Raw genomic sequence first — 12945 nt, forward strand, 5'->3', positions numbered from 1 at the left:
ACCTGAGGTGGCAGCCTGTCGTCTTTCAGTCCTCCCTGGTCCAGGCTACGGACTTTTATTCTTTGATTTATCCTTTCACTGGCATCCTTTTTAAAACCCCTCTACATCCAAATACTGTTCTCCAGAAAACTTTATCAATCATGCTTTTAAAGTTCATTCTTCACAACTGAATGTAGTACTCCAGATTTTGAGGAAACAATGACTAGGGCTTTTAATTGTCCACCTTGACGTTAGCCAGATAAGCAGAGATTGATAAGCGTCCTCTATGAATCTTGTCAATGTCTGAATTTTCAGTCAGACATTTATTCCTGACGTGAAAAAGACTGACAGTGGGGGAGGGGCGACAAAGAAAAACGAATGATCGTCACACAGATTGTTGTTTGGTTGCTGGTACTGCCAGCTTAAGTCCAGAAAGGAAACAATATCATTACGTACTATGGCCGTGTTAGAATAAACTCTTTGTGATGTAACATAGCTGTTATAGAGTGGATTGGAGAGGGATCTTATTAAAACAGATTCCAGATGTCGCAAATTGTGAGAGTTTCAGAAACTTAAATCTTTAAAATTAATAGAGTCAATGGGATCTGGATGTCATGTTTGATTTTGGTAGTTGATAGGAGTAATTGATTTATAACTTATCATGCTGGTATAGCTTGTTTTACACAAAACACAGTACTGTCTGGCTTATTTTTGGGCTCAAAATTTATTTTTTCCATGGTCAGAAGTTTTAATAAAAATTTCCAAATTCATATAAAGTCATCAGTAAGTTTCTTCTTCATACTGTGGCAGTCTAAGTTTAGGACTATAATTCAGTTTGATTTTATGGTGTACTTCATTATTAAAAAGAAAAGTGAGCATAAGCCCCTAACCCAGGCCAGTAGAAAGAAGGAGGTGTGTGGCTTATTCATAGGAACAGTTCTGTCCAAAATATATTATCAAATCATTTGCTGTTTCCCAAGCCACCCTCTCTCTAAAAAACATGTCTTCGTATGTTGCTTCACCTGGACTGTTAACATCTTAGTGACTAGACCGCATTTGGGGAACAGTAATTGTATGCAAGATTCATCAATGGTCACTGAAAAAAGCTACAGTGGGAAACTAGTAATGTTACACTGGAAAGGTGGATACAAGTGTACCATGATTAGAGTTACCATCATCAGTAGTGAGATCTGGATATCATCACGTGCCTTCTGGTATTTTTTAAAAATTGAAATGTTGATTTACAGTATTTCAGGTGTACAGCCAAGTGACTCTTTTCCATTATAGGCTGTTAACAAGACACTGAATATAGTTCCCTGTACTGTACAGTAGGACTTTGTTGTTTATTTTGTATATAGTAGTATATATTTGTTGGAGAAGGGAGTGGCAACCCACTCCAGTATTCTTGCCTGGAGAAACCCATGGATAGAAGAGTCTGGCTATAGTCCATAGGGTCGCATAGAGTTGGACACAACTGAAGCGATTTAGCAGTGTTTATTTGTTAATCCCAGATTCTTATTTGTACACCCCTCTTCACTTTTGGTAACCACAGTTTGTTATCTGTGCCTGTGAGTCTCTTTCTGTTTTGGAAGTACACTCATTTGTGTCATTTTTAAAGGTTCCACATATAAGTGATACCATATGGTATTTGTCTTTCTCCTTCTGACTTAGTTCACTTAGTATGAGAGTCTCCAGGTCCACCCATGTTGCTGCACAGGCACTACTTAATTCTTTCTTATGGCTGGGTAACATTCCTCTGTATGCATGCACCACGTCGTCTTTATCCGTTCATCCGTTGATGGACATTGAGGTTGCTTCCGTACGTTGGCTGTTGGAAATAGTGCTGCCGGGAACATGGGGCGCGTGCATCTTTTCAGGTTAGAGTTTCTCTCTTGTCTGGCTGTATGCCCAGGGACTGGGAGTGCTGGACCATATTTTAGTTGTTAAGAAAGCTCCGTACTGCCCTCCATAGTGATGGCCCCTCCATAGTGATGGCCTTCTGTTACTGATGTACTTAGAAGGGCTTCTGTGGTGCCTGCCACAATGCCTAACCTGAATTTAGTCTGGAGGAAGCATTAGACAGACCTGTAGTGAGCACATTCTACAGGATAACTGCCCGGAACCCTTCAGGTGTCAGCGTTATTAGGGACACCCCGCCCCCAGTTGGAGGAGGCATGGCAACTCTATGAATGTGTGACCCCAAATCAGAAAAAGGACATCAGTGAGGGCGGTTGGGAAGAAATTTATATGAGGTTTGCTCTAGATTCTTTCATAAATCTTGTGTTGATGGATAATTTCCTGGTTTTGATCACTGAAACTGCAGTTTTAATAAGACGTTATCATTTGGGTGATAGGGTGAAGGGTACACAGGAGTTCTTTGTACCGTTTTTGGAACTTTTTGTAAGCGTGGAAGTTCAAAATGAATTTAACAACAACAGAAACTCAGAAATTCAGACTCTCCTCCTTCTACTTTATGCCATCTTTTCTGGTCAAGGGACTGGTTTTCTTTGCTTCCTAAATCTCCACTGTGATCTGGATAGCTGAGGTTTCTAAATAAGGGATTTTGAAATAGTGAGGCATTGCCTTATCGGATTGCAGATACAAGTTGGAAGGTTTTGTTTAATTAATTAATTTACTTGTTTATTTTTGTACAGAGCTGTAATTACATCTTTGGGTTTCCAGTGACTCCAGGTTATTTGAGCATTGCTCTTGTAGCCACCAGGAGCCATAGCTGGAAACTTAGCTCTGTAATTAATTTACTGGTTTGTTTCTCTTTTTATTATCATGTTCTGGATTCAGGTTATCCCCACAGATTCTTCTGCCGTGTGTCATATATTGTTGAATTTCGTATTTGTCAGTTGTCTTTTAGGAAGAGCTGGTTTTTGTATAAAAATATTTTACCTAAAATGGAAATATCACACTGAACATCTTATTCTTCCTCCCAGCAAAGATTGTCTGGAGTTTTTATAAATATAATGAATAAGTAAACTTACACTGGCATAAGCACCGCCTTTTATTGGGTAATAATTAGAATGGAGGAAATTAACACATTGGGAAATGTTTCTGTTACTGGTAGCAGTTGTTAATGTATGACTCACGGATTCTTAAGTCTAGGAGCAACTTGATGAGGCTGTTTTGACCAGTGTGGCGGAAGAAGAAGATTCCCGACTCGGGAATCTGAAGACCTACTTTCGAATCCCAGATCTGTCACTGTTTATTATTGTGAGTTGGACAGGGCATTTGACTCTTCGGAGCCTTCAGTTTCTCATCTGTAAAAGTGGAATGATAATAGCACCTTTCAGAGTTACTGTGAAGATTCAGTGAAGTAGCTTGCACCATACTGGGCCAACCCAATACCTGACCTCACAGGCATCTCATATATGCTGGTTCTGTTCTTACCTCCAGCTGGGTTTATAACTGGGCCTTCTGAAATTGATGAGGTTCTGCTTTGCTTATAAAGACCTATGAAAAGGTGGTAGCGTGTGTCGGTCACCTCTGCTGGTGTTTCCCAAGTGTTTTTGTTGGGAAGTTTCCCCATATCTCTCATCCCAGAGAAGTTATTTTCTATCATGTGCTAGTCACATTGGCTGTTACTCCAAAATCTGTTAGACAAGGGTCACTCATTTGCTGCTTTCCTTGGCGTTCTAGTGTTCAGACCCGAAATCTTTCCATACAAATGAATATTAAATTTAAAAGGAAATCTTACGCAACAAAGGCACAAGGTGTCCAGACAGTTGAAAGGAAGCGTTTCCGTGCACCATTTTCTTTCAAGTTGCAGGTCTGACTTGGCTTTTTGATCCTCTGAAAGACCAGTTGTTCCTGTGGTTGTGGAATGAACATCATTGTTTTTCTGAGTTAACATGAAAATGTTTAGGGCTGAGGGAGCATGTCTGTACCTTACCCTCAGGGTGTGTGTGTGTGTACCTTACCCTCAGGGTGTGTGTGTGTGTGTGTGTCCGTGTCCCTTCCCCTCAGGGTTGTGTGTGTGTGTGTCTCTGAACAAGAGGGGGGAGGAGGAGGGGGAGAAGGACCCAGCAGCTGTGACTGTGTTAACCGTTGGTGAGCTCGGGTGAAGGGAGCTCTTTGTGCCTCTCTCACAGCTTTTCTCTAAGTTTGTTGTTGTTTAGTCTGTAAGTTGTGTCCAACTGTTTTGTGATCCCATGAACTGCAGCCCACCAGGCTCCTCTGTCCATGGGATCGCCCAGGCAGGAATACTGGAGTGGGGTGCCATTCCCTTCTCCAGAGGACCTTCCCTACCCAGGGATGGAACCTGAGTCTCCTACATCTTCCACGTTGGCAGCTGGGTTCTTTACCACTGAGCCACCAGGGAGCCCTTCTCTGAGTTTAACTATCTCAAAATTACACTGGATTAAGTTACATAATTGATGCTTTTGAACTGCGGTGTTGGAGAAGACTCTTGAGAGTCCCTTGGAGTGCAAGGAGATCCAACCAGTCCATCCTAAAGGAGATTAGTCCTGGGTGTTCTTCAGAAGGAATGATGCTGAAGCTGAAACTCCAGTACTTTGGCCACCTGATGCGAAGGGTTGACTCATTGGAAAAGACTCTGATGCTGGGAGGGATTGGGGGCAGGAGGAGAAGGGGACGACAGAGGATGAGATGGCTGGATGGCATCACTGACTCGATGGACAAGAGTTTGGGTGAACTCCGGGAGTCGGTGATAGACAGGGAGGCCTGGTGTGCTGCAGTTCATGGGGTTGCAAAGAGTTGGACACGACTGAGCGACTGAACTGAAGTTATATGTAAACCCAGTCGCATTTTCAGAGGAAGGGAGGTTGGAGGCACCTGAGTCAGCACAGAGGAATAAGCAGTGAGTAATTCAGTTAGTAGTCACTCAGTCACTGGCAAAAAATTAGTTCCTTTAACCTTTTTTTCCTTAGAACAGAACTTTTTTTTATAGAAAGTCCTCTATAGAGAGAGAAAGCTGTGGCTTTATCAAAGTAAAGGAAACTACTTGGAAGTGAAATCATATGCTAAGAAGTAAAGAATATTTTTATAAGTCATAACAAGGATAAGCAAAATGTAGAAGGCAGAAATATTAGGACTTTAAAAATTATCTAGTGCTCAGACAATCTTTCTTCTACCTGAAAGATACAAGTTTCTTCTCTATAATTAGCATTCTATCTTACTAGTTAGTAGACATTAATTATCCTTTATTTCAAGTTGCTGTTTGATTTCAAAGTTAATATTTTGTGTTCTTAATAAATATCAAATAAATATTTATTATCATTTTACCCTTCAAAAGGCATCTTCTAACTAAAAATATTTTTAAACTCTTTTCTTTCATGTCACCGATGACACCTCTTTTGGGAACTCAGAAGCCAACCAAAGGTAAGAGATTTGGTTTATTACAGGATACTTGTTCGAGTTGTATGTGTGTATTTTTTTATACTGGTATTTTCTTCTGAAAAATAAAAATATTCTCTGTCACTTTTAAAGTAAAAAAAAAATAATGGAAGCTGTCAGCCTATTCATAAATCCAAAGCCATTTATTGGCGTAAGAAGGACTGGAGGTTTATGGAAAAGCTGTTTTTGTACTTTGACCAACTCTGGCCAGTCTCCTGGCAGCTACAACACAGATTCCTTTTGTGCCCTGCTGGTCACCACAGATTGGCTGGGAACTTCTCGTTCCAAACTGCGGTCAGAACCAATACTAGGCAGACTCATCCATGGTGCTCCTGGGACAGCTGGGGACACACTCTCAGGCCAACAGAAACCTGCCCTGGCCCGCAGCTTCCTCAGGGAAATGTGCTTTCATCCTAGCTTTGAGCCCAGATTCTCAAGAAACCTTGGTTCCCGTGTCTCCTAGGAATGCAGTTGTGCCAGAGTAGGGGCAAGGACTGTGTTTTTGTATTGATCATTCTTGGGATCTTTCCAGGAAATTTATATTTTTATCTGCCTTCTTGGAGTTTTGTTTTAGAATCTGTGGTGGAACAGTAATCCCATTCAATATTACTGTTGCTGAAGTATGTATAGACTTGGCTACTGGGACTCTGAATTAGTAAAAAAAAAAAGTTTAATATGGCACTGACTTCTTCATACATAATAGAACTAATTTTATAGTTTTATCTTTTGTGTGAAAAGATGGCTGGATTATCTTTGTTTTCTTTCTTTCTGATGGAGCAGAGGTTGGATATTGCAGTAATGATGTGAAGAAACATTACGTGACTGTTTTGAAAATATTCGTGTTTTACTTAATTCAACTCTGTCTTACTGTTTAGAGAAAATGTGTTGATGTCAAAGATGTGGAAGGGCCAACACTACATTCTTAACAGTGGTTCCCTCTAAGGAGAAATATGTTTGGTGAATGGGAGACCTTTATCCTTTACGCTTCTGTGTTATTTGCCTTGCTGTAATGAATGTGTGTTTCTTCTCTGTTACTTGAAAAGAAATTTTCTAAAAAAATAAGGAAAAATGTTTATTTAGGGGAAAAAAAGGGAGCTTGTCTGCTTTAGGAAATCCATGGCTGGAAGATACCTGTAATAATTTACAAAACAGCTGAAACTTAAAGAGGACCATTCAGTGTTGTTAGTAAACAAGACCTTAGCATTCCTAGTTCCCGCCTTTGTACCAGGCTCTGGCGCCTTCCTGTTGCTGAGGAGGAGAGCTCAGCCACTCTGTGATGAATGGCCTGGTGGGGAGCAGCGTGGGTCCTAAGTCGCTCAGTCATGTCCAACTCCTTGTGACCTTATGGACTGTAGCCCTCCAGGCTCCTCTGTCCATAGAATTCTCCAGGCAAGAGTGCTGGAGTGGGTTGCCATGCTCTCCTCCAGGGGATCTTCCCAACCCAGGGATCGGACCATGGTTCTGAAGTCTCCTGCAGGCGGGTTCTTTACCACGGGCGCCACCTAGGAAGCCCAGGTGGGGAGCAGACATGGGCTCCAAGGCCGAGTTCAGCTGCCAGCTCCCCCACACCGTTAGCCACTAGGTCCTTGACTTCTTTGCATCCTAGGGCCTCCTGCGTAATGTTAGCTGTTGCCATTACTTCTCTGCTGGAATTGAGAGTAAGAATTGTTAAAGAAATCCCTAAATTTAAAAAAGAAAAGAAAAACCTGTAGTAATAGGGAGAAGAGAGCAATGTAGAGCCTGATCTCTGAGAAGTGCACTCGGGTGGTTCTAGTGTGAGCTAAGCTTATAAGCAAGCAAAGACTTGGGATGGTCTCTACTTAACATTGGTAAGAGCAGAATCAAAAAAAGTGATAAGACATGAGAGCTGAAAGCTGGAGCAGAAGAAACTTAATCTGAGCTTCACATTGTATTTAATCTCACCCTGCTGACCGATGTACTTTAAAAAGCAACTCCCACCGGAAGTTTTGATCCACAGTCCTTTGGGACCATCTTCCTTCTTTCTTTCCTCTCTCTATTGTTGTTCAGTCGCTAAATCATCTCTGACTCTGTGACCCCATGGACTGCAGCATGCCAGGCTTCTCTGTCCTCTGCTGTCTCCCAGAGTTGCTCGACGTGAGTCGATTGAATAGGTGATGCCATCCGACCATCTCATCCTCTGTTGCCCACCTCTCCTGCCCTCAGTCTTCCCCAGCATCAGGGTCTTTTCTAGTGAGGCAGCTCTTCACTTCAGGTGGCCAAAGTATTGGAGCTTCAGCTTCAGCATCAGTGCTTCCAATGAATAAGTCAGGATTTCCTTTAGGATTGACAGGTTTATCTCCTTGCAGTCCAAGGGACTCTCAAGAATCTTCTCCAGCACCACAGTTCAAAAGCATCAATTCTTCGGTGCTCTCACATCCATACATGACTACTGGAAAAACCATAGCTTTGACTGTATGGACCTTTGTTGGCAAAGTGTTCTGTGTTTTAATATGCTCAGTTTGTCATAGCTTTTCTTCCAAGGAGGAAGCATCTTTTAATTTTATGGCTGCAATCACCATCTGCAGTGATTTTGGAGCCCAAGAAAATAAAAACTGTCACTGTTTCCACTTTTCCCCATCTATTTGCCATGAGGTCATGGGATTGGATGCCATGATCTTAGTTTTTTTGAATGTTGAGTTTTTAAGCCAGCTTTTTCACTCTCCTCTTTCACCCTTATCAAGAAACTCTTTAGTTTCTCTTCATTTTCTGCCAGTGGGGTGGTATCATCTATATATCTGAGCTTGTTGATATTTCTCCTGGCAGTCTTGATTCCCGCTTGTGCTTCATCCAGCCCGGCATTTCACATGATGTACTCTATGTATAAGTTAAATTAGCAGGGTGAGAATATACAGCCTTGATGTACTCCTCTCCCTGTTGGGGAATTGCTGACGTAGTGAGCCTCGACTGCTGATAGACACATGGTCAGCTCCGGGGAAATGTTGAGGATTGGTAATGTATGATGTAGTGCTGAGGCTGGGTGGTAGTTGCCGGACCCCAGGCCTCCCACCTCTTTGCAGGTGCTGTCAGATACTGAACTTCTGTAACCCCTTTTATCCTTGCTCTGGCATCACTGTCCCACCCTAGGGAACAAATGCCTGGTGTCACTGTTTTGCACAGATGTGGGTGTTCTGATCCTTCCTTGCTCTAAAGGTGTTTCTAGCCAGTCACCCAGTTGGTTGCCCCCAGGGCTGCGACCACTCATCTGACTTTCCCCTGGCTTCCTCCCGGAGCTGCTCTCGGCTTTGCAGCCATCTCCTCCCGCAGCTATTTATTTGCCCTGTGCTCTCTCCACGGTCCCCACCCCACTCTACCTGCCATCCGTCTCATTGCAGCTGTTTTTCAGGGGTTCTCAATTTCTGGTCCACTTTCAAAAACTTGCTCTCCTTGCCTCCTTTCTTTCCCTTTTTGGCTCTTTCCCTCACTCCTGCCATCATTTTGAATTAATTTCGGGTGGAGGTGGATATAGATAGGCATGCATACTTCATTTACCAACCTAATCTAATTTCCTTATTTAAAAACCTTAACTTTTAGATTTAGGGTCCAGATAGCCTTGTGAGTTCACCTAGAAACATTCTTCTGCCAACTCCAAACTCAGAGCAGGGACAGATAACATATTTAAAAATATTAAAAATCATGTCCTTGTATTCAGAAACAACACATGTCACTTCGAGGGCTTGCAGAAGGCTGGGACTGAATTAGTGTGTTTCCTGGGCCGTGAGATCAGACCCAGGTCCTCAGAGGTGCAGCCCTTGCAGACTAGAGGGGACCCTGATGTGTGGTCGAGGACCTGAGAAGTTCATCCATGTGAAAACTGATTTGGGTGAGGCTCCATCATGAAAGAAGGCTTAAAAAAGGCTTTTGGCCACCACCACTGAACTAATTGGACTTCCCTGGTGGTTCAGATGGTAAAGAATCTTGTCTTCAATGCAAGAGACCCAGGTTCGATCTCTGAATTGGGAAGATCCCCTGGAGAAGGGAATGGCAACCCACTTCAGTATTCCTCCCTGGAGAATTCCATGGACAGAGGAGCCTGGCAGGCTACAGTTCGTGCGGTCACAGAGTCGGACACAACTGGCCATGCACACATATGCATACTGAGCTAATTTCTGTATACATAGGAGGGAATAGAGACACTGGGCTTTGAAAAGACCCAGACCTGGGCTTCAGTAGCTAGGAGTGGCAGTGTAAAGGTGGCCAAAGGAAGAGGAAAGAAACAGGCAATCACGTAAACCATAAAACAGGCTCCCAATTCAGATGTGCTTGCAAACTAATCTATAAAGCCAAGAGGAAAACTGCCATCAGGACGTGAGGGAGCACACTCCAAGTGGAAGGGTTTGAAGGGCAAACTGAAATGAATTGAAAAGCAACTTACCCTTAAAACTTTTTAAAGACTAAATTATTGAACCTGAAATCCAAAAAAATTAAACTATAATCAGTGAAAAAGACTTAAAAGATCACTTTAAAAAAGAGCATATTTTAGAAAGTAATAAGCATAAAAGGTCAAGGCAAATCATTTGTGGTATCTCACAAAGTAGCATTATGTATTACCAGTACGTCCATTGTATAGTCTTCCTACTTTTGATACCTGTCGATTTTTGTACAAAGATGGGATCTTGGTCCAGACTTTTTCGTGTGCTGTGCTTAGTTGCTCAGTCGTGCCTCACTCTTGGCGACCCCCTGGACTGTAACCCTCCAGGTTCCTCTGTCCATGGGATTCTCCAGGTGAGAATACTGGAGTTGGTTACCATGCCCTCCTCCAGGAGAACTTCCCAACTCAGGGATCAAACCCAGGTCTCTTGCATCCCAGGTGGATTCTTTACTGTCTGAGCCACCAGGGAAGCCCCTCTTCTGTGTTCTTAAAGCTACATAGTATATTGACTATGGGTGTGCTATAGTTTATTTAAAGAATCTGCATTTGCAGTATGCTGTGGTAATCATCTTTACATTTTTAAAAAAATTTGTCTTCTCTGAGGAATAGTAAGACTGTAGAGAATACATAAAAACATAAGGAAACAAAGATATCAGTAATCTTACCACACATTAATGAACTTTATATATGCAACTCTGTGTGTTTAATGGCCATCATATTATACATATTGCTTCGTGACCTCCTCCCTTTTCACATCACATTGTAAAGAGTTTTCTGTGTGAATTCAAGATCTATATTATGTACAGGGTGCTTTGTCTTTGTAAGACTGTCCTGTAAATAACTAACCTCCATTGTAAGAGTGAGTTGTTTTTGTTTCAGTATTATGAACCATGTTATCAGAGTTATGCCATTGTTATAACATCATGAGTATGTTACAGTTTTCCTAAAAAATATTTATTTTAATTGATTGGTTTACACTATGGGTTTCCTTTCTGTCATATGTCGACATGAATTAACCATAGGTGCACGTGCGTCCCCTCCCCCCTGAATCTCCCTCCAGCCTCCCGCCCATTCCCACCCGTCTAGGTTGTTACAGAGCCCCAGTGTGAGTTCCCTGAGTCATGCAGCAAACTCCCATTGGCTGCATTTTGTTTTTAACACGTACTTCATTATTTTTATTTTTCAACAGGTATTTGCATATGATCACTGTTTCTGGTCTATGGATGAGTCTGTCAGAGACAAGTACGCAGGTAAGAGCCCAACATCCTGTTAACTCCTGATAATATAGATGGGTGTTTTAAGATGTTTTCTGTGCAGTTTCATAGTAGTATGATTTTAGAAACTATACAGCGACCGTGCTCCAGTCTTTGCTGTTGGAGTGTTTACCCTAATTGGGAAATGGGAGATTAACAGTGCACTGTTGATGGTGTAAGATGATAAAGTTAGATGAACAGGGCTCACAGTTGAGGTTTTCTTAAGCGCAGGCCGGGCCTTACGTGGGACCATAGCAGTCCGTAGCCCCGTCGCTTCCCTTAGATGTTGGCGATGTGGTCAAGAGAGCCAGCTTGGTGAAATGAAAGAACTCTAGCCAAGAAGGAAAGGAAACCCTGAGTTTAATCCAAGCTCCAGTCCTGACTGTCTCTTTGAATAAATCACTTAGGCTTTCAGTGTTCCTATTTCCTCTTCAGTGGAGAGGAATATGCCATATTCCCTCTAAATTTGTTCTGGGATTCTGTTCTTTTATTCTCCGCAGTGATGACTGTCTCAGGCCCCTTTTCACTACAAGTTTAAGACTATAGCAACTGCCAAATTAAAAAAAAAAAAATCTAAAAAAGACTAAGTGGCAGCCTTATATTTTCTTTATTCCTAATTGCTTGTGACACCTGTTTCCTAAGAAATTTTTTAAATATTGAGTGTCTTATTGACCTTTATCGTGAGAAACAGTTCATTCTATAGCTGTTTCAAAAAGTTGAGGTTAATTTGGGCTGGCTGAGCCCAGTGATGACTTTAAGGATTGCTTCAGGGAATTCCCTGGTACTCCAGTGGTTAGGATTCCATACTTTCACTGTTGAAGGCCCTGGTTTGATTGCGGATCACTATAATCCCACAAGCCATGCGGCATGGCCTGGGAAAAAAAAGATTGCTTCAGTATCAGAGTTGTGGTGATGCACTAACCTGGTAAATTAATTAGGAAATGAGGCATAATGGAATGCTATTTATAGCATGCAAAATATAACAAACATAACAGCATCCAATTTTTCCATATTTTTTTCAAGACTCAAAGAAGTTGAATCATTTGTCAAGGTCACTTGGTTATTGACACATTTAATTTAGCCTGTGAAGGCGATCTGACCGTACTCTTTATGTTCATGATTGAAAGCTAGAAGAAATGTCCCAGACCTTCCTCCCTCTCCCAGCTGATCTGTAATTAAACATTATCCTTGAGGGAAAAAGAGAGGGAATTTGACACATACCATTGTTTTGAACTTCAGCACACGCTCAGGAGAGGCATTGTCTGAGTGGTCCATAGTTGAATTCAGGTCCACCGAGGTCCTAAGCATATATATCAGATTCTTTATAAAATAGAAGTTCAAAAATAAAATAAAATAAAATAGAAGTTCATTGGTCTACTTTTTTGGCCAGTGTTTATTCAAGTTTATATCATCAGGAACTTTTCACTCATTTTCTGACATATGCTAACTAGAAATGACTGCTTCCAAAGAAGCATTCATCAAGTTTAAAAAATCTTGTTTGGTAGATAAACAAACTGAAAAAACAAAAGGTACATTTTTGAGGGTTTGTTTGTTTTTAATTGTTCATGTGTGGTTTTGGCTTAAAACATCTGTTTTCTCTGTGTTTTTCTCTTTCAGGTCAAGATGATGTTTTCAAGTGCCTTGGTGAGAATATCCTGCAGAATGCTTTTGATGGCTACAATGCATGTATCTTTGCCTATGGACAGACTGGTAATTGTTAAATAATCTGGTGTTTTTTTTTTCTTTTAAGCTTTAACAATCCTAACAAAGAAAATACCAAAAAGAATACCTATCGCTAGCGTCTTAGCAGTTATGATTGATAAAGGAGTCTTTTGACTTCTGTACCTTTGTGGCCAACAAGAAAGGAAGAGGACAGTTAGGGAGTTTGGGATGGACATATACACACTTCTGTATTTAAAATGAATAACCAGTAAGAACCTACTAATGGCACAGGGAACT

The 12945-nt window shown here is 41.6% G+C and overlaps 1 protein-coding gene across 1 annotated transcript in view; it reads left to right on the forward strand.

The window, feature by feature from the left end:
- The window catches only part of KIF13B (kinesin family member 13B), a 187690-nt gene that overhangs the window by 52383 nt on the left and 122362 nt on the right, over positions 1–12945 (forward strand). The window contains exons 3-5 of the mRNA XM_068974383.1: positions 5316–5328; positions 10923–10983; positions 12604–12696. Coding sequence (XP_068830484.1) covers positions 5316–5328; positions 10923–10983; positions 12604–12696 — 167 coding nt within the window. The remainder of the gene's footprint in view (positions 1–5315; positions 5329–10922; positions 10984–12603; positions 12697–12945) is intronic.

Source organism: Capricornis sumatraensis, chromosome 6, assembly GCF_032405125.1.
Source record: "Capricornis sumatraensis isolate serow.1 chromosome 6, serow.2, whole genome shotgun sequence".
Taxonomy (NCBI): domain Eukaryota; kingdom Metazoa; phylum Chordata; class Mammalia; order Artiodactyla; family Bovidae; genus Capricornis; species Capricornis sumatraensis.